The sequence below is a fragment of the Kwoniella pini genome, chromosome 6 (assembly GCF_000512605.2).
Source record: "Kwoniella pini CBS 10737 chromosome 6, complete sequence".
Lineage (NCBI taxonomy): Eukaryota > Fungi > Basidiomycota > Tremellomycetes > Tremellales > Cryptococcaceae > Kwoniella > Kwoniella pini.
In genome coordinates, this window is record NC_091721.1 from 55,008 (window position 1) to 74,540 (window position 19,533).

The window sequence follows — 19,533 nt, forward strand, 5'->3', positions numbered from 1 at the left end:
AAAGATGTTGATGGCTCCGGTGGAATACTCAAAGTGGCGGTACAAGAAGTGTACAAAGTGAAATTCAACACAATTACGCTTTTACTTCCTCCGTGAATATCGGTCAAACGACTCATATCAGTCAAACATCTCTACCCTCTCCTACAGCTACGAAAAGAAGAAAGAAGAAACAAGAAGGCTAAGAAGTATAAGAGTGGTTCTATGAAGTAGTACAGCATTGGCTACTGTCCGATGGGCTTGGTAGCTATCATTTTGAGATTGAATACAATCCTTATGTGGCACTACGTATGATGAAGTAATGTCTATGTCATAGATATGACTGTTACCTGTTTGCTTTCAGAACTGATCATACATCATCATTGAGTCATGCTCGCCGGTAATCCCGGATTGACGTAGACTAACTCCATTGTACGAGTTTGAATAAGATAAAATCTAGAGCCGGATCAACCGGACTATCGATGACGCGATGATAAGACAGGCATGACTATTGTCCTTTTTCTGACGAGTATATGTTTGATCAGCCCCCATCTCGTCATTCCCACCATCTCATCACAATGACGCTCTCGATGTCTTTTAAGCGGACGGATCTTGTAGAATCTTTCGAACAAAATCAGAAGAATTGGATGATTTGTTCCAGGCTCGTCTTTTTGGATGATCCTTGTTCCACTCCTTTGAGTAAAGCTCCACGAAACATAGCTTGCAACTCGGGTGATATCGCATTGATCGATCTCATTCAAGTTAATAGTGCAAGTTTCCTCAGATGCCAAGCGTCCTGTAAGAAAAATTGATAAGATAAGCCTTTTCCATGAACAACATCAGGTATTCTCGAAGACCTCATTGATGATATCATACAGGTTTCGAATGTGGAGCCAGAAGCCATTTCGAGGCTCCTTTTTCGTTTGGTACAATGGAGGATCTAGATTTCTCTTTTCATCATTGTAGGTCTCATATCGCCACTCGTCTTTAGGGTGGGCTACTAGAGCTGTAGATTGTGTATATATAATGGGAATTCACTGTTCACTTCTTCTCCCACTTCAAACACAATTACTTATCAAGATATATTCATCCAAATTTCAACTCTCAGTACTACTTATCATCACATATTTAGCCATCATGCGAGTCAACTCAAACAACCTGAGCAATGCTAGTAACATGAGCAATATTACTCATCCGGAATCCGATACTTTACATAGTGAAGGAATCATCACTAATTCAGAAACTCCTATTGATTCCTCTGACGACGGCCACGAAGGATATCAAGCTGACTTAGGCCAACAAACTCCTTCATCGTACGGATCGAGTATCCCAAACAGTCGACGATCTTCTGTGACTCTCGTTAATGACGCACGACTTCCTGATCAGATGATTATTGATCTAGATCCCGTAGTATCTCATGATCCTTCGGGAACTACTTTGATTAGCGAAACTACGAATCCTTCTATTCACGAAGAAAACCCTATTGAATCAGGATATTCAGCTGACAAAAACGGTGAAGAACAACTTGCTGTTGAGGTGACATTCGAAAATACAAATGTAGAGGATAATGGAGGAATTCAATATAACGAAGAAAATAGTAGAAAATCCACGGTCGCTTCGGGTATAGTTAGACATCGTGATCCTCAATGTCATGATGATGCTACTCAGTTGAACCTGGGATCTAAGCAATCTACAGCACAGAGAAGACTGATCGGAAAATTGATTAAGAAGCAGAGGCAATTACAGGAGTCTTATCCAGGTACTACAACACATGTAAATGATGGAGATGAAGATGCTCATGAATCTTCAGATGAAGAATCGGATGAAGACGAAGAACCGGATGGAGAAAAGAAGGAGAACAAATCGCCAATTGGAACAGTCAAGTACGATGACGTGAAATCCTCTAATCAAGGTTTACAGATAAACTGGTCTGATAAAGTCAATCCAGAAACCAACACGTCATACAGTGCTATGGTTTGCGAAGGAAAGGCTATGCAGTTTAACGGTGATATAACCGAAGACATGGGTTCCTTTTGGTAACAAAGGTCAATATAGGTGATTGATAATGGTCTGCACCTACTTGTCTTTCTTTAACACCTTTCTCACCACCTACATATCTATGTTTCATTCTTATCCAAATGAAAAAGCGTTCACTACACTCATTTCCATTCTCTTTTGGTTGTATAAAGCAGTATTTTATCCAGTTTCATGCCCAAGTCATCATGCATTTGATTTACTGTAGATCTTGGGCATTTATATCGTAGCTCCCGAACACCCAATTGTAAAATATCAGAACATCAAACTTATGCTATTCCAGTTGCACCGAATGATTCACGATGGTGTACAACGACTGAATCTACTGCTAAAAGATGTATTCGCTGTAGAATTTGCCACAAGATCCTACATACGCAGCTACACATGAACCTGTAACACAAATGAGGGCTAATAATCCTTATATGCATATGCATTAACATGTCAAAATTGCGAAATCATTCGCTGAATATCAATCAAATCACTCCTCATCATTCTTCAACAACTCATCGACTAGCTTTTCTTGCTCATTATCCAATTCCATTTCAGGTATTTCTACATTCCCAACGCCTATAGGTGCTTTTCCTTCTTCAGTTCGTACTTGATCATCATGTTTCATATCTTCATCCGCACCACCATGCCAACCACCTTCATCAGCTTCTGCATCCGTTACTGCTGGAGCTCCAGCATCATTCCCAACTGGTGCTCTTGTATCTTCAGCTTTTGCAACAGGAAATGCATCCCCATCTAATGGGACTTCGATTGTTGATTCTTGCATTTGAACTTCATTCTGTGGTCCGACTGGAGCGATAGTCTTCTCTTCCACAGGAGGCTCAGCAGCTTCAAATACATTTTGAATCGGTTCAGGCGCTTCCTCCTGCGTTGGAACTTGATCAGCTCAATTACCACAAGCATGCTAAACCCAGCTGAACTTACGACAAGAGTAGTGGTGACACCGCTATCTGGGGTGATGTTCTCAATCTTTCCGCTTGATACAGCAGGAACAGCTTTGTACATGCCTAGATCTTCGTGGAAGTCATTACTACACATATAAGAGCCAAGAGTCAGCTCTGAGAACAATCATTGCCCTTATGGCAGCTGATTTGAACCCACCAGCTGAAATCCCAAGTTTTAAGCCATTTACCCTTCTCGCATTTCCCTTTAGTCCATGGTCCAGCATAAGCTAAAGGACTCCAGTGGTTCCAACTCCATATAGCCAATATCACAATGACAGCAGCTACTTGAATACGTGTCCTAGGTCTAATCGTCGATGTGAGGTAATCGAAAACCGTGCAGAATAGCAGTATGGCGAAAAAGAGGGCTGGAAGGTAATGGTGCAAAAACAGTTGCCTTTGCATGAGGAAGAATGGGAGGTAGTGTAAGGCCCAGGAAACAACGAGGTATGAGCAGACTTCATCGTAAAATGCAATCTTGGCTATACGCAGAAGTTGAGCAATCAGTACCAAGGCCAAAAATGTCTCTTCTCAAGACTCACGTTGATGGAGATCTCTGAACCCTCTCTTAGCTCTGAGGACCATCAGAGCTCTTACTCCAAGGTAGGCTACTATGGCCAGCGTACTAGACCACCAGATGACGGGATTACCGATCAGGTAAACTTGTCTATGGTTTTGTACCCAGAAATTCTAATCGCCCTGAATCAGCCTTGCTTCTACAAAAGGGGCAAGATGAGCACTCACGATACCTCGTCGTAGCACGGGCCAAGATTGAGGCCTTGAATCGTAAGCGTGTCGATCTGTAAGTCCCGCATTGGTCCTCCACATTACTGCGTTGAGTTCGGTAAATTTGTCAAAGAATGATGGCCTTTGGTAGTTGACCTTATCAGCATCGAAGGGCACTGTTCGAGTTGCGTATTATCAGCTGATTCGTCCAGACTCGGCTCTCAGCTGCGAAACGAACTCACATTGAGCATGTTCATTGGTTTCGATGAACCATAGGGAGTTATCCCAAGTGGGGTTTTTGTTACAAGTCACCTAGTCACAGAGTAATTTAGCTCTGCTATCTATGTTCATCTTCAAGCGAATGAGTCAGATAGCAGAGAAGCAACAACACTTACTTCCTGTTGTTCGAAACCCCAATCAGGTAATTTGACTTTATGAGAGAACAAGTAACAACCAGTCAAAGCATGTCTTAATCTGAATTGACTTCGAAGCGATTTCAATCTATGCCTAGCTGATCTGTCCCTCTTTCCTCGTGTTCGATGGGCAATTTCCACAACGAAATCATCATTGGCGTCTCCGGCAAATCTATCAGTTATGACCATGATTAACTCTTCAAATTACATAGATATAGCTTCGGAATGGTTAAGTGATGAGAAAACTCACCCAGGGAATCCATAACCTGACACTTCATTCTGAAAATCTACTTCAGAAACAGGTGGTCTGACATCATGCGAATGTAATCGCTTTTCGGTAATGACATGTTCTAATCTAATTTTTGTACCTGTCAAAACCCATTCCGTAGGCAAGTCATCCCAGGGGTAAGAAGCTGGACCATCAGTCGAAGAGGCATTAACAATTCTCCAGACATTATTATCATCTCGATGAGGATAAAGGGTAATTTGTTGTTCTACGCAAATATCAAGGGTATTAGCGGTGAGAGTTTGTATTGAAGTGAGATTACTCACGTTTAGATCCACCGGGATAAGCGTGATTGTGGGAATGTAAATATCCTCCCTGAGTATTGACGTGTCTTATAGATACTTTTGATCCAAGGGAAACATCTATATATTCAGATACATACAAAGTGAGCTATCTTGTCATCATCGATCAAACAGTGTAGAAACGACTTACCTGCAAATGTATCTTCCATACCGTGTCCTTGAAGGGTATGTTGGAATTCTGAACTCATAAATCCATCTCCGTCTCCACTTTCATTTAATATCCAAAAATGTATTCTAAACATCAACATGTAAAAGGTTAAAGGAACTATAATCAAACACAAAGCTCTTGCGCTAAAATGTTTTATCCATTGTCTAGGCGTTACTTTAAGATTCCCAAGTAATAGCCATAATTGCCTAATTGTTCCAACACCAACCATAGCAATAGTGAACAATCCAACCCATTTACAAGATACTACTGCACCAAGTGATAAACCGGTAAGAGTCAAGTTGAACCACCATGTAGGTGTAAATGCTCTACCCTCTGAATCGTGATTACTAAATCTGACCCAGAATAAAGTGGTTAAAGCGGTAAAGAAGACTAAGAATGAATCGAGTAAGATTAATCGAGATTGAGTGATAAGTGCGTTTTCGAAAGCGACTAGCAAAGATCCGAGAATTGCTGTTGCGAGGGATAATCGAAGAGAGATGATGGTGAGGAAAGTCAAGGGGATAAGAGCGAGACCTAATACGGCAGGGAAGAATCTCATAGTGATATATGGTACACCAGGCTCGATATAGTCTCTGAGATAAAATTGGATATTAGCTATGCGCTGAGCAATAGAGCACAATCTGCTCCGAAATGGTGAATAAGCCTAACAACTCACTTTCCAATATCCTTGAAATCGAAATTTCCATCAAATCCGCCAACCCAAGCACTAAGAGTAATAAGCATCTTCGCTAAAGGAGGATGAACGTCCATGAAGAATCTTCTTTTGAGATATTTAGTAGCGAAACCACCAAAGTGTACCTCATCAAAGCTGTAGCAAGTAAATTTAGCTCATCATCATTACCATTAATACCAATCACCATGACTTACACTACACTATCTGGTCTTCCAAGTCTATACATCCTAACCCACCATCCAATAACGACTATAAATCCAAGTATACCATATTCCCTTTTACCCAATTTACCTGCTGATCCACTTGCAGATTTACGTTTTCCACCAAAAGCTTGTGAAGGACCTGTGGGACCTTCAGAATGAGTTCGAAGTTTCTTATCTGCTCCTGATTCATCATATATTTTAGGTATTTGACCTTGCGCATGTATAGGGTGAGAAGTTGGTACGGAGATTGGAGATGGGTTTGAAAGTGGTGTTCGCCTTGTTAAAGGGTTAGATTGGGACATCTTATCTGACTACAAGGCGGAGGAAGACCACCTCTGTAAGATGCAGGACGTGCTGGTGTCTTAGAGAATGCCTCTTAAGCTTCTTATCCAGGTATATTGAGATGTCTAGAAGAGAAAAGCTCCACGTTGATGTTGATGAAACCTACCAATGATTGAATGCTTCTTCAAGGTTACGCTCGCGACTTCGAGCTCTTCCAGTCGTGTCAGATTGGTTCTCTCCTCTTCCGGCTTCTATGAGTGATTTTGAGAGAGAATAAAGGAGTACTCGCAGCTGAACAAAGGATACCAAAGTAGCATAAAGTCACGAACTATAGTTGATACTCGTACTGCGCGTCACACCGGAAAAACGATCTGCGCTCGTCTCCACGTGTCACTTGCGAACCTCATTAAAGATTTCGAACTACTCTTTCTTTGTGATTTCTCACATCCATGCGATGCACAAACATAGACATTTACAAGCTTGACATAAGGATGGTTGACATGGGCTTCTGAGTCTACAATGCAGTGGGAAAAATGAAGCAGAATCTGCAGAAGGCATGTATGAAAGCGGAAATAGTAGTATTCACAAAGGGGTTTCCCAAACACAGGGCCGAAAAGGGATGCAAGTTGTATATTCATAAAGGTCATAACGGTCATTAGGTGGATTCATCTAAAAGGCGACTGAGTTGAAAGTCATGCTGTTCTATTGAGGTGCGAAAATTTAGCATGTATCCACAAGGGAGTTTTTCTGAACAATCGAACATCTTGATCAGCATTTCGAACTCGTTTAATCAGTCTCGAGTCTGACATCACCATACTCACAGGAAACGACAATCCAGCTGCGTCCCAAGTTGTCATATTGGGATTTGTATACACATCCATATGCCTGGATATGTACTCGGCCGTTGGTCTATCAGGCGGATCACAGCCTATTCTACCTTCGGGGCGTTGATACACTCGTATGTAGTCGACTAACATTTTGGCGGGCCATTCGAGCTGATTGAAATTGACAGGTTGAAATCCATTCGACATTCCGAAGTTCACGATCTGCCAATTGATAAAACCCATGTCAGCTATTAATCGGAGCCTCCAAGTCTTATGCATGACCTCACCAAACTCATCGGTTCTTCCGGTATCAGTCTTTGCCCGATCTGCATTGACGATATAGGTCCAACAGCAGCAGGATAGGCTGTCCATGACTTTTTGCCATCCGCTACCCATGTTATGTGTCCGTTTCCTCTATGATTAGGATCTGCGAACATCTCAACACCTAAAAGCGAAGAAAATCAGCTTGATACTGCAGAATACTCGAAACAAAGCTGCATATTCGCTCACCATGAATAGCGAATCCACCTCCTCCGCCCTCATATCCGTTAGGCTCCACTAGTGTCAATCCCGAAACAGCTTCTTGATACACTCCACCCCGATACGAGTTGAACTTAGTCACCGTTTTATCGTAAATCTCTGCACCTTTCGTCGAGTTTAACCATTGGTAGCCCAGATCGAAAGGGGCGACTTGAAAAGATTGAGAAAGTTCACCCATTTGTTCTGCCAAGTTGATTTGGCCTTCTAGTATATCTACTTCGGGTGCACCTCGACCATACGATTCGGAGGGACCGGGATGATCTTCTCCTTTGCATGTACATGCTGACAACCTTTGACCAGGGAGGCTAGATGGGACAGTCTCCCGTCAGCATCGCTTCGCCAGACAAGCAGTCTAGACGCAAAGATATCTCATCGCAAACGGAGAACGCAGGCCAATCAAGCCTGGACTGCAGAAGATGCCATACTCACAAGGACACAGGTCCGTCATCATCCCCACTGGTCAAAGCTCCAGGAGGTCCCGTCCCCTCGGCATTAGTCTGATTTGGTAGAGTACCGATATCGCAACTATCATATGTATAAGGCCAAAGTCCATCGGTTGTCCCACCATGACCAGCTCTTCCAAGGTTGCCCATCGTCCATACACCGGGCCAGAATCCACCTGTACGCGTATTACCAGGAAGTGATGCTCGAACTTCGATGTAGAATGAATATTGGAAACATAGCTGATTCCATGATTGCAGCATTCCCGATTTCCAGTTGAGATCATGTATCGGTTCTTGCGTCATTGTCAAGACTAGGTTGCCATCTTTCGTTGTAGCAGCCGAGGAGTCATACCATTCGAAGTCGCTAAGATAGATGTCAGCTTGCATATTCCAAACTAAGGAGCTCTCTTAGCTAACCCTGTGGCCCAATAATGCAGATCGCTTTAAATTGAGAAAGCGTCAGCTGAGTTCGAGCCCGTAATGGCCGGCCAGCTCACGCAGCAGTCCAATACGGATCATCGCCGGGAAAGAACGTCCTATCGGGAAAAATCGAAAAAGTGGTCAGCTTCGTTTGTTCGCAAAGATTTTCACATTCATCAACCTCTTCCATTCTGGCTAAGATTATCAGATCTTTCATATTTGTACTCACCTTCCATCTTTGTTGAACTCATCACTCCAAACTAATTGATAATCTTCTCCATCAAATCCAACTCTACTATAAGCCGTATCAGGCGTATCGGAATCAATCAAAGTTGGGAACCCGGCTATTTGAGGTACTTGACCAGTCGAGTTGATTCCACCTAAATTATACGCTCCATGTGATCGCAATTCATTACCCGTATAAAAGTCTATTATGGGATATCCAGCAAAGAGTGCTATTATACCTATAGCCAATAAAGCGAGACATCCAATGTTTGTAGCTCCTCGAACTGTGAAGAGGGATCCTCTATCGTGCTATAAGTACGCAAGTCAGCTTGAGACAGCTATACTCCTATGGTAATCAAAGTGGGTCTGAATGAGAGAGGTCTTCGATTGGTGTCGCACATAGTTGCTTGGAACCCCAGTACTCACACTGATTTTGCCATCCCTCCTAGGATCTGGATTATGTAACCAATCATCCTCTTCTGCATTTCCATCGAACGCAGCATATCCAACATGTTCACCTGTACCCCAAGGTCGTTGATCTCCTTCAGCTATAGGTGCCCTTGGATCATCACGAGCTGATCTGGTGGGCAAAAGGGATGTTGTAGGTGGTACAGGTTGAGAAGATACCCTTGGTCCATATCGCCGTGAGTCCGAAGCCTACGAAACCGCTCTTCCTTGTCAGCTTTTTCTGCAGGGTTGAAGAGCAGTTACCAGCTGAAAGTACAAACGGACAGTACGAGCATGCAATCTCGACGAAGACGCTTCAGCGTTCTTAGGTGGTAGAGGTGGGGGATTATCGTTCAGAGGTACAGGCCTATACGACATGATGAGAGTACAGCTTTGATGAAAAGCTTTGCGTTGTGGAATGAATGAAACAGGTGGCAAAGCAAATGGATGAAGCTGTTATATCATGACAACCTGGAAGAAGGAGGGAGAAAGGGACGATTGGGTAGCTAAAGATGAAGATCGAAAGCTCAGAAGATGAGTGGAATAGAAGGAAAAGAAAGGAAGGAAGGAATGAAAGTGCATGTTGTTGGATATTTGTCAAAGTGACTTTGAAAATAAACAAACGAATTAAGTATCGCTTTGGCCGCTTTGACCATCAACGTCACTTTAAATCGTAGGTCAAAGCGTCGTTCAACGATACAAAGTCATTCCGTATCTGAAACTCCGCATCAGGGTAAAGATAAAACATCCGAAGTGCTTCATACGAGATAGCAGCATTATAACAGTTGAATAATGTTTCGTATAAAGCCGTGATGAGATATTAGAGAGAAGAGAGAAGCGATGACTGGCTGAACTGACTGCACTCACATTTCGACCAGGTACTCTTAGTCTGCTTGTCGATCCACTTGATGCTGCTACGTCTATATCTCTGCTCATCGATTTGATTTGTCTTGATCCTGAATGATGCTACTGTATCTTTATCGTAGGTTCCCCGAAAGATATCGTTTCTTTCCGTGCGTATATAAATCAAACTACCCAACGAATCGGACATTCGTTGCACATATAGCTCATTGATATATGACACCAAATCACTTCGGTTAGCAGGCCATACTGATCTAGCGTAATCTTGCATATCCTTTTTACATGTCCCCAAAGGAATTAGGGATAGATCAATTCAGTACATGAAAGGTTGATACATGCAGATCGATGTGAAAAGATGATATGCGACTGTTCATGCTGTACCTTTGGCCGCTTTGCGCTGTGTTCGAGGGTATAAACATCGATGAACATGCTCTTTGGGTGAGGCTGGAGATGATCGAATGTGATGATGTGAATGTGCATGTGATGTCTACGATTTCATTTTGCGAATGGTCGTCGCTTATGCTTGAGAGTATCACCTGTATCCGTTTTTCCCATTCGAACCATTTTATCTAGATTTATGGCATCTAATTCACCTTCGAAAACAAGCTTAAATCCAAGACAAGGCGGAGATATCCGGCGGATCAAGTGGATCGCTTCTTCCCAAACGATAACCCACTTGTATAACATTATGCTAGATCAATAGTGTAAGGAGCAGACTTGTCCAGCTGGTGATCTAAGACTTATACATAGCACGGAGAGGCTATTCTCGGGTATATACTAAATCGCTATTCAGCATATTGTCTATTCGGTTGAAGCAATTATATTTACAATAATTCTCACTTTACCTCGACCTCACGAGATTGTCATGGGATTGAATTCAGATTACAGATCCCAGCTTGCAGATCCTTCACTCATGGTTGAACATCGTCAAGCTCCCTACTCGTCAGATTGCACAACACTCCAGTCAAATAGTCGACCAACTTCAACCGGAGTCCGATATTCAATGTCAACTGGAAACATTGAAATTAACGTAATCCCACATGTCCACCTCCACTTTAGTATGTTTGGTTCGGTGGATCCGGTAGCCGGATATTAAGTAACGGTCCGACGGTGGATCTTTTTACCGCTATCACCTATCTCTTAGATTTCAATATAACAAAGACGATGATGATGAGGTAGTCTGAAAATCTTCTGATATCTGAAGTTACGAAAGTAGACTTGAAGATTATACACCTTCAAAAATTCTAATAGAATTACACTGATTGCGCAAAGCACAAAGCTCGAAACATAACGCAAAAAGCACAATGTCAGCCGATCAAGCTAAATTAGCAGGACGAGTTGGAATTGTAGGAACAGGTCATCGAGCGAGGGTGAGTCAGGCGATTCAAAAGATCAATACAAAATTGGCGCATCAGCTATGATATCGAGATCCAGACAATCTATGATATCACAATCAAGACGATAGCAGGCTGATTCTTAAATTCGCAGCTATACACTCATTCCATTGCTTCTCGACCACAACTCGAATTAGTTGCATTATGCGATACGAATTCTGATAGAATGGATCATCATAATGGATTATTAAAGGAACACGGTAGACCTGAAGCTAAGAAGTATGCAGCTGTGAGTAAATCTCTATCAGACCCAACTTCTATGTCAACGTAAATTTGAAAAGTAGAAGCTAATTTTTCCTTTTTTTAAATGAATATAGGAAGATTTCAATAAGATGCTTGATGAGCAGAAATTAGATATTTTGGTAGTTACAACAATCGATTATACACATGATTTGTATATCGTTCCTGCTGTCAAAAGGGGTATCAAAGTATTGACTGAAAAGCCAATGACGACGTGAGCCAAGTTCAACAGATATTGAGGAAAATTGATCATATGGCTGATGAATCACGTTTCATAGTGATGTAGAGAAATGTAAAAAGATCTTATCGGCTGTAGAAGAGAATAAGGGATCTGTCTCAGGTAAGCAATCAAGCTATGTTACTGAGAAAAGAAATGATATACTGATTTAACATTTCTCCAAGTTCTCTTCAATTACCGATATAACCCTGTTCATTGGAAAGTTGCAGAAGTCATTGCTCAAGGAAAGATTGGAAATGTCAAATCTGTCCATTTCGAATGGCTGCTCGTGAGTAGTAGCTAGTCATGGAACATTCGTCCTGTTGTACAAAGCTAATCTGAGATGTAACTTTTAGGATACTGTACATGGTGCGGATTACTTTAGACGATGGCACAGATACAAAGATAGATCAGGTGGTTTGATGGTTCACAAATCATCTCATCACGTAAGTTAGCTTATCGTGTTAATAAAGTCTTCGGATTATTTAGATAAGAAACATTAGCTGACATTGATATAGTTCGATTTGGTTAATTTCTGGATTAATTCTAAACCAGCTAGTGTATTTGGTATGGGAGCTTTATCATTCTACGGTACAGAACAAGGTAAAAAATCAGGATGGGCAAGAAATTATGATAGAGCAAGAGACTCAAAAGAAGCTGAAACTGATCCATTCGCTATTCATTTGGAAGATGATGCTGGTTTAAAAGCATTATATCATAATGCTGAGCATATTGGTGAGTCGACTGTTTCTAGATGTATCAATCATAAGAAGACAATGATTAATCCTTGATCTTTTTGCTTAGATAACTATCATAGAGATATGAATGTTTTCGCAGATGATATTACTATAGAAGATGATATGTCTGTTTTAGTTCATTATGAATCAGGTGTAAATATGACATATCACCTTACTGCTTATTCTGTTAGTTGATTTCGTCCTCCTAACTGAACTTGTGTACAATTACTTATAAATTATCTTCTTTAGCCATGGGAAGGATATAGAGTAATGTTTAATGGAGATCAAGGAAGATTAGAATTAGAATGTATTGAATCAACACATAGAGTTGCAGGTAAAAAAGGAGGTGGTGCAGAAGGTGTTGTTCATGGTGAAAAAGCTTTAACAAATGAAGGACATAATAAAATTACTTTACAAAAATTATGGGGTGAAAAAGAAGATGTTCCATATGTATGGGCAACAGGTGGTCATGGTAAGTAATTAACTCTCTTCAATTAGATTAAGTCAAAATCGGAAAAAATAAACTGATTTACGCGTTTTTTAAGGTGGTGGTGATGAAGCTATGCTTGATCAAATATTTGGACCAATTCCAGGACAAGAAGAACATAAATCACCTATTGATAGATTATCTGCTGATCAAATTGATGGTGCATTAGCAATGGCAGTTGGTTTAGCAGCTAATGAAAGTTTTAAAACTGGTAAATTGGTACAAATTAAGGAATTATTAGGTAGACAATTGTAATATAAGTGATTTAGTAGTTTGTAAGGCGTACATGCATTCTTTCTGAATCTGCAAGAAGATTTATGGCGACATCGACAACAGTTTGCTGTCATTTGACACAGTGATTTCATGCTTGTGTCATTCTGAGATGATTCGTCAAACGAAATGATTAAGGATTAAAGATAACTTGCTTTACGTTTTCTGTTCAAATCAACATGGCCAGAAGTATTTGATGTGGTACGTAACGACGACTAAATACGAGTGATGCAATATAGTCCAAATTCAAGTGATGCTGTAGTGATAGAGTACTTTGCAAATCAGGATAATCTAAAGGCGAAGGACAACACTAAGAGGTAGTAGCACACAAAAGGCAATTTTCAAGACGCAGGACCGTCAGAGACTGGGAAGATATAGATTGGATTTCGGATTATAGTTGCGGATGAAACTCGCACACTCACATATGGCAGTGATGTTAAGCGTTAGTTAGACAGCTAATATCATTGATCTGATTGGGAGAGGCAAGACAGCTGAACTCATGCAGGAACATATCAAGTATCAGTGTGCAAGGAATTTGGATGACGTGACGTTGCGATCTTGTACTCGTGATAAGTTTCTAAGCACCATCGAAATGCATGCTGCGTCCACCCATCCACATTAAACTACACAACTCTAATCAAAGAGAGCGTACGTTTACTCTTCATCTTCAACTTCGTCTTGGTCGACCTTGAAGTATCTAAGAGAGTAAGTGTCCTTGGCAGTGGCAACGACTCTGTAATAGACGATACGTCAGTATGTGGACTATGACGATCAAATGCCTTCTGGTAGACTGCTCAACTCACCTAAGGAAGTTCTCGAAAGAGTTCTTCTTGAGGTGCTTCTTGGTAAGGTATTTAAGGTATCTCTTAGAGAATGGGATGGAAGAGGTAAGAACGAGCTTGTTACCTAATTTCAAATGATGTTATATCAGTCAAAATGTAAATTCAATCGACAGGTAAATAACGACTAAAGCTCACCCTCTTTGGCAATGGTGATTTTATCACCTAATTGACCAGCTTTACCATCAACCTTGATTCTATCGTGAAGGAATTTCTCGAAAGAAGCCAAGTCAAAGACGTTATCGTTAACGGGGACGGAAGCGTCAACGTAGAATTTGTGGAGGGGCTTGCCAGCGGCAGCGGTTTTGGAGGCAGGAGCTTTGGGCTATATGAGTAATATAAAAAAGGTTAGCAATGAACGAGAACATGATGGTTTGTGCGATGTAATTTTGAGAGCAATTCTGCGAAGAAGCGAATAGCACGATTGCATATATGATATAGGATCATTACGGGGAGTAGGGAAGAAAAGAAAACGCACCATTGTGTCTACTGATTTCAGCAAAACGGTGCTTGTTTTTAGGTATAAGAGTTTTGGGTTGAAAGAAAAGGAAGAAGATTGAAAGCAGATGTTATAAAAGGTTAAAAGTATCAAGCGAGCTGAAAATTGTTCGCACGAACAGATGACCACGTGAGATGATTTTTGGACGAAGTCTGATTAAAACGCCGTATATTACCGTTAGCTTGAGGAACTGTGGTGTTTTGGTTCCGGGTAGTGGCATTTTTTACGAAGCGTGCAGATCACTTTGTATGCAACTTGCTTGCGAATATCTATACCAAGCCTGTAGCTTCCTCGCTCAGCTTTTAGCAGTGCTTCGCTCGCCTTGTCAGGAGCAGCATGCACAAGATTTCATGACAAATTCTCTGTTCCCACTATCCTATGTATGATGGAAGAACAGTGGCGCGAGGTGAGTTGTGTCTTCTACGCTTCGTCCTGCGAATTCTTTCTCGGACAATTCCGTGCATTGGTTTCTAATGTTCGGACCTCGATTGATACGAAGGTATAGACGGCACAAGGTACTCTACAAATGTGAAATTTCGCTGTCGCAATCAATAACTTGCATGATTACTGCTTGTTACATAAGTGTGCATAGTCCTACATACATTAAATTGGCGATGCAATATTATCACACTTACTATCCACTATCAAATATCTATCATCAATCTACAATCTATCAAATTTAAGTTTTCTCAAATACTTTCCAACTACCTTGTATCCATCTTTTAGCACCATATAATAAACCAGTAGCGAAAATAGCCATACCACCACATAATCCAATACTAATGTAATAAGCTTCTGCATTTTTTCTTCCTAAATTATTTTGACTATAATTTAATAAAGCAATAGCAATAGGTTGACCAACTAAAGCAGGTATAACTAAAATTAACCAAAATATTGATAAAGCAGAACCTAAATCTTTTATTCCAACTACTCTTGCTGTAAGTGGTGCAGCAACTGACCAAATTGTTCCACCTGTCATACCTTGTATAATTGCGTAAAAAATTAAAACACCAAATGATTTTGAAGGTAACCAAATTGCTAAAGTTGATATACCACATATTATATAACATACTATTGTTAAATTAATTCTACCTCCTGTATCTAAAAAATATCCCCATAATGGACGACCTATCATTTGTCCAGCTGCAAGTAAAGATTGAAGTGCTGCTCCGTTCGTTTGTGTAAGATGTAATCCGGAAGTAGCGAATGATGCGAGAGAATATAAGGCAATGAAATATGCCATCACTACAATGACAATGGGTCAACTGAACTCGATAAAAAGGAGATATCGAAAACATCAGCTTACTAGTGAATGCAGCCCATAGCCACACCCAGACGAAACCGGGATGCACAATCCATTTTAGCTCGAATGGCGCTTGCCTTGCTCCAACAGCCTTGTGACGACCCTTGATGAGCAATACAGCGGGTACCATGCAGACCAGGGATATGAGACCGTTGATTATTAAAGCCCATTTCACATTTATATGATCGATAGCTAGACGAGTGGTATTGGAGAGGATCAGACCCCCTAGACCAGATCCGGCGGTACCAAGACCCTATGATTCCGAGTCGTGTCAATTTCGATGTATGTATAGATGGGACAGAGGGTCACTTGAAGGTGGGCGCCTCGATTGGCTAGGACATATGAAGGAAGGCACCTAGCACGAAATACTCACCTGAGCCAAAGCTAACCTCTTCTTGAACCAATGTGCGAGTAATGGCTGACTTGGTACAAGGGTGAGACCGAGGCCTACATTTCATCTTGTGAGCATCGACCAGAATTGGCGCAAAGAGTATCTACCGATATCAAAACAGCATGACTTACCCAGTCCAAATAATATACCTTGACAAAACAAGAATTCCCCAAATGTCCTACATATTCCGGCCATACATTGACCCAATACGATACCGGCCACGCCTAGAGTAGATTTGGATTAGCTGTTTTTGGTCTAATCGAACTGTTGAAAGGACATACCAAACATCATTGTAACCCTAAAACCTAACCATCTACTCATAGCATTGGCCAAAGGTCCACAAAGTAAACAAGTAGCAACACTCAATCCTCCTACCCAAGCGTAATTTAATGGTGAACCACCATCAAAGTAATTATTTGCCAGATAATAAGATGAATAAACACCATATGTTGTATTTATTCCCCATGTCGTAGCGTTTAAAGCTGCTATACATCCAACTACTACCCATCCATATCCTCCTTCTGGTATCACATCTTCCTCCGGTGTTGCAGGAGCACCATTTTCTATATTTTCTGTTTTCGTCGGTTGAACTGCTTGATCGGATGATATTTGAGGTTGAGGTGCGGTTGTATTTTCGCTAGATGTCGCTTCTGTTTCTACGTCTCGCTCTTTCGATTCTTCCGATGGTGGGTGTGTACGTGACATGATGTATGATGCAATGAGTCAGAAGAGATATTGTACAAGTCAGGGGACTAGAGGATATCAAGTGGAAGGCGATGATTCGATGCTAATGCGAATGATTTGTGATACTTTGTTGTTATTACGAGATCTACTCTTCTACTAATATTGTTGCCCACTATATATACCGATCTTCACCTTTCGAACAAATTTTTCTAATTATAAAGCACATAAATTGATGACTGATCCTCTTTCTAACTTCATTCGGCTTCCGCTATACACAGTTTTCGTTCTAGATGGCTCAACATATCAACTTAAGTTATGGTTAATACCCCAAACTATAATTATGGCGGTTATTTTTAGGTGGAGGTTATGTTTTGATGAAAAAGCACCTCCGCTTTAGCTTAGTAAAAAAACAACCATAAATGCATCATAACGAGTGGAGGGCCCACATTGAAAGTTACCTCTTTAGGCTATTCTGCTTAAATAACCTTTATTCGGCCGAATAATCGGATTAATCCTTGTCCTTTTAGATTCCTCGGTATGCTAATACGGGGTTAAGCTTATTTGTACGTTTCGAATGAGATCGGATCTTGTTGTTCTTTGATCATATGAACGCCATTTACAACTATCATTTCATATAGAGCATTACGACCAAGTTGCAAGACCAAGAATTCGTGTCAGGGCTCTGGAAGTCGATTGTAGGCAAAGAAACGTAGACAAGATACATGCAGATAGCATTAGAAAGAAAGGGTATAATACGTAAGTAGCATACAAGCAAATTTAAAATATTTCGAAAATGATACTCTAGTATAAGAGATCTTACAAAGATCTGTAATGAGATGGTATGGTATATCAGATAATCAAAAGTTGAAAGGAGTACAAAACTTCAAGCTGTCAGAAGAGATTCATTCGCCCGCTCCTGTATTCACATTGTCCATTCAGCTCAATCTATCCCTTTATTCTGTCATCTAAGACGGTCTCGCGATCCTTATCATCCTCCTTGGGCTCTCTTTCTTTCAGATATTCCTACTTATACCACTTACACTACCCTCGGTGTACTCAGACAGAACAGGCTGGAACGAACTATCTCTCGGGATAGTCCAAGAATTATGAGTAGTCGAGGACATATGTGGGAGTAAGGGAATAGCGGTATTGGTAGACCAGATGGAAGGATCGTAAGGATTGAGCCTTCTTACATCTCTTTCGACATCCCTTGTCATCGAAAGGCTGTTGGGAACGTATCGTTTATTAGGTGTAAATGGCTGAGCATTTGGATTCAACCTTTTCTTGGATAGTGTTGGCATGATAAAGGATACGTCAGATACCGAGGAGGCCGTCGAGATGGTAGACGAGCTTGAAGAAGATCTTTGAGTAGTTCTGATCATGTTGGATACTGTTGACATTGATGAGAGGGAGCTTGTTGATCGATGTTTAGATATGGTGGATGAAGTTTCGGATGAGGATGGTGTATTCGGTACTTTAGGAAGGGTCGATGTGAGGGCGGTAATCTAGATAGTCAAGGCGTCAGCAAAGTATCCTGAATAGGCTGCGAAGGGAGACTGAAGGCGATGTAGAAATCTCGCTTGAGTAGGCAGTGAAGTGTAAATGGATTGAGGGGAATGGCAGATTCGAATCTTGGACAATGAGCGGGTGATAGTGAGTTACGAATCAAGCATGCGAATGATATGCCCAGCTCCGATCAGACTTCACCGACTCCACTCACCTCTCTTACCCAATCACCAACACGCTCTTCCTCCCTTTTTCCTAAATAATCTTTAATCCCTTCAACACTATCAATAACTTCCAATCTTTCCTCTTTTCCAGCTATAACACGTTCAATCATCTTCTTCATCTTATCTCTATCACCACCACAAAATCTTTGCATGCATTCTGTCCATCCTGACCTTCTTCTGAAATTTGTCAAATCACTATCTACTTTTTTTACTGTGATTCCTGCTTTCTTCGACAAATGTTCTTTCTGAGCTTGAGTAGGGTATGGTTTTTGAAGGTTTTGGAGAAACCATGTTCGGACTATTGTGTGGTCTGGTTCTTTTTGGTTTGAGGGTGAATCGGACGGTGTAGGCGATGTAGAGCGGGTTGGTGGTGTTGAGGGTGAGGAGCATGATTCCGCTCGATAGCGTTTGGAGGATCGGACAGGTGTTGAGGAGTCTGAGCTAGAAGGGCGAGACCGCTTTCCATCTGCGAATATCGTATTACATGAATATGAGACAATGTTCTGAGCGGCAGTGTTCTGGCATGGGCACTTACGATCGCAGAGTAATATATGGTTAACCTTGTGAGTCAATTTTTCCATTGATGATGAATAACTTTCCTCTAGCATCAACGCTTCTTTTGACACTAAGGCGATGTTGTTAGCGACCGTCCACGCAATGGTAGCAGTCTTGGCGCCCAAAGTTCCAGTTTTGGTTATCTCCGTCAGATTCCGCGACAAGTCGTACAAGTTTGCGTACGACTCGGAGAGATCGTCTCCCTCCTTGAGAGCAAGGAGGAATGTCTTTTGGAATCTGTCTAGCTGGTCAAACATTTGAATGTATTGATACGACTTGTTATGGTGATGGTAATCAGACCGAGAGAAGTTTTCAAAAGAGGTGGAAATATGAACTAGATGTTACGCTCAAACATTAATTTATATGTATGCATCAATAGAATAATAAGAGGTGCCGATTTTTATAAAATGGCA

At 41.2% G+C, this 19,533-nt stretch overlaps 7 protein-coding genes across 7 annotated transcripts; 2 read left to right on the forward strand and 5 right to left on the reverse strand.

The window, feature by feature from the left end:
- Positions 1 to 1,113: 1,113 nt before the first annotated feature.
- On the forward strand, positions 1,114 to 2,016 carry I206_104488 (uncharacterized protein; the record flags this gene model as incomplete). Its single annotated transcript, XM_019153784.1, has 1 exon — positions 1,114 to 2,016. One exon carries the CDS (start codon positions 1,114 to 1,116, stop codon positions 2,014 to 2,016), a length of 903 nt encoding a protein of 300 aa, XP_019012524.1.
- A 472-nt stretch (positions 2,017 to 2,488) lies between these two features.
- On the reverse strand, positions 2,489 to 6,034 carry I206_104489 (uncharacterized protein; the record flags this gene model as incomplete). The annotated part of the gene is made up of 12 exons (XM_019153785.1): positions 2,489 to 2,884; positions 2,944 to 3,049; positions 3,121 to 3,442; positions 3,503 to 3,650; positions 3,705 to 3,862; positions 3,929 to 3,998; positions 4,082 to 4,271; positions 4,350 to 4,593; positions 4,652 to 4,747; positions 4,818 to 5,428; positions 5,512 to 5,664; positions 5,724 to 6,034. The coding sequence occupies 12 exons, from the start codon at positions 6,032 to 6,034 to the stop codon at positions 2,489 to 2,491; spliced, it is 2,805 nt and encodes a 934-aa protein (XP_019012525.1).
- A 700-nt stretch (positions 6,035 to 6,734) lies between these two features.
- Positions 6,735 to 9,291, reverse strand: I206_104490 (uncharacterized protein; the record flags this gene model as incomplete). Its single annotated transcript, XM_070202960.1, has 10 exons — positions 6,735 to 6,761; positions 6,836 to 7,060; positions 7,126 to 7,283; positions 7,349 to 7,683; positions 7,808 to 8,185; positions 8,239 to 8,262; positions 8,319 to 8,357; positions 8,471 to 8,775; positions 8,893 to 9,123; positions 9,199 to 9,291. The coding sequence occupies 10 exons, from the start codon at positions 9,289 to 9,291 to the stop codon at positions 6,735 to 6,737; spliced, it is 1,815 nt and encodes a 604-aa protein (XP_070059061.1).
- A 1,787-nt stretch (positions 9,292 to 11,078) lies between these two features.
- On the forward strand, positions 11,079 to 13,104 carry I206_104491 (uncharacterized protein; the record flags this gene model as incomplete). The annotated part of the gene is made up of 10 exons (XM_019153787.1): positions 11,079 to 11,144; positions 11,263 to 11,397; positions 11,486 to 11,622; positions 11,687 to 11,748; positions 11,811 to 11,914; positions 11,982 to 12,071; positions 12,144 to 12,360; positions 12,430 to 12,548; positions 12,612 to 12,834; positions 12,908 to 13,104. 10 exons carry the CDS (start codon positions 11,079 to 11,081, stop codon positions 13,102 to 13,104), a joined length of 1,350 nt encoding a protein of 449 aa, XP_019012527.1.
- Positions 13,105 to 13,773: 669 nt separating this feature from the next.
- Positions 13,774 to 14,439, reverse strand: I206_104492 (60S ribosomal protein eL22; the record flags this gene model as incomplete). Its single annotated transcript, XM_019153788.1, has 4 exons — positions 13,774 to 13,852; positions 13,923 to 14,025; positions 14,097 to 14,283; positions 14,437 to 14,439. The coding sequence occupies 4 exons, from the start codon at positions 14,437 to 14,439 to the stop codon at positions 13,774 to 13,776; spliced, it is 372 nt and encodes a 123-aa protein (XP_019012528.1).
- Positions 14,440 to 15,136: 697 nt separating this feature from the next.
- Positions 15,137 to 16,856, reverse strand: I206_104493 (uncharacterized protein; the record flags this gene model as incomplete). The annotated part of the gene is made up of 5 exons (XM_019153789.1): positions 15,137 to 15,702; positions 15,764 to 16,013; positions 16,134 to 16,207; positions 16,283 to 16,375; positions 16,433 to 16,856. The coding sequence occupies 5 exons, from the start codon at positions 16,854 to 16,856 to the stop codon at positions 15,137 to 15,139; spliced, it is 1,407 nt and encodes a 468-aa protein (XP_019012529.1).
- Positions 16,857 to 17,848: 992 nt separating this feature from the next.
- Positions 17,849 to 19,377, reverse strand: I206_104494 (uncharacterized protein; the record flags this gene model as incomplete). The annotated part of the gene is made up of 3 exons (XM_019153790.1): positions 17,849 to 18,340; positions 18,556 to 19,031; positions 19,101 to 19,377. The coding sequence occupies 3 exons, from the start codon at positions 19,375 to 19,377 to the stop codon at positions 17,849 to 17,851; spliced, it is 1,245 nt and encodes a 414-aa protein (XP_019012530.1).
- Positions 19,378 to 19,533: the final 156 nt, after the last annotated feature.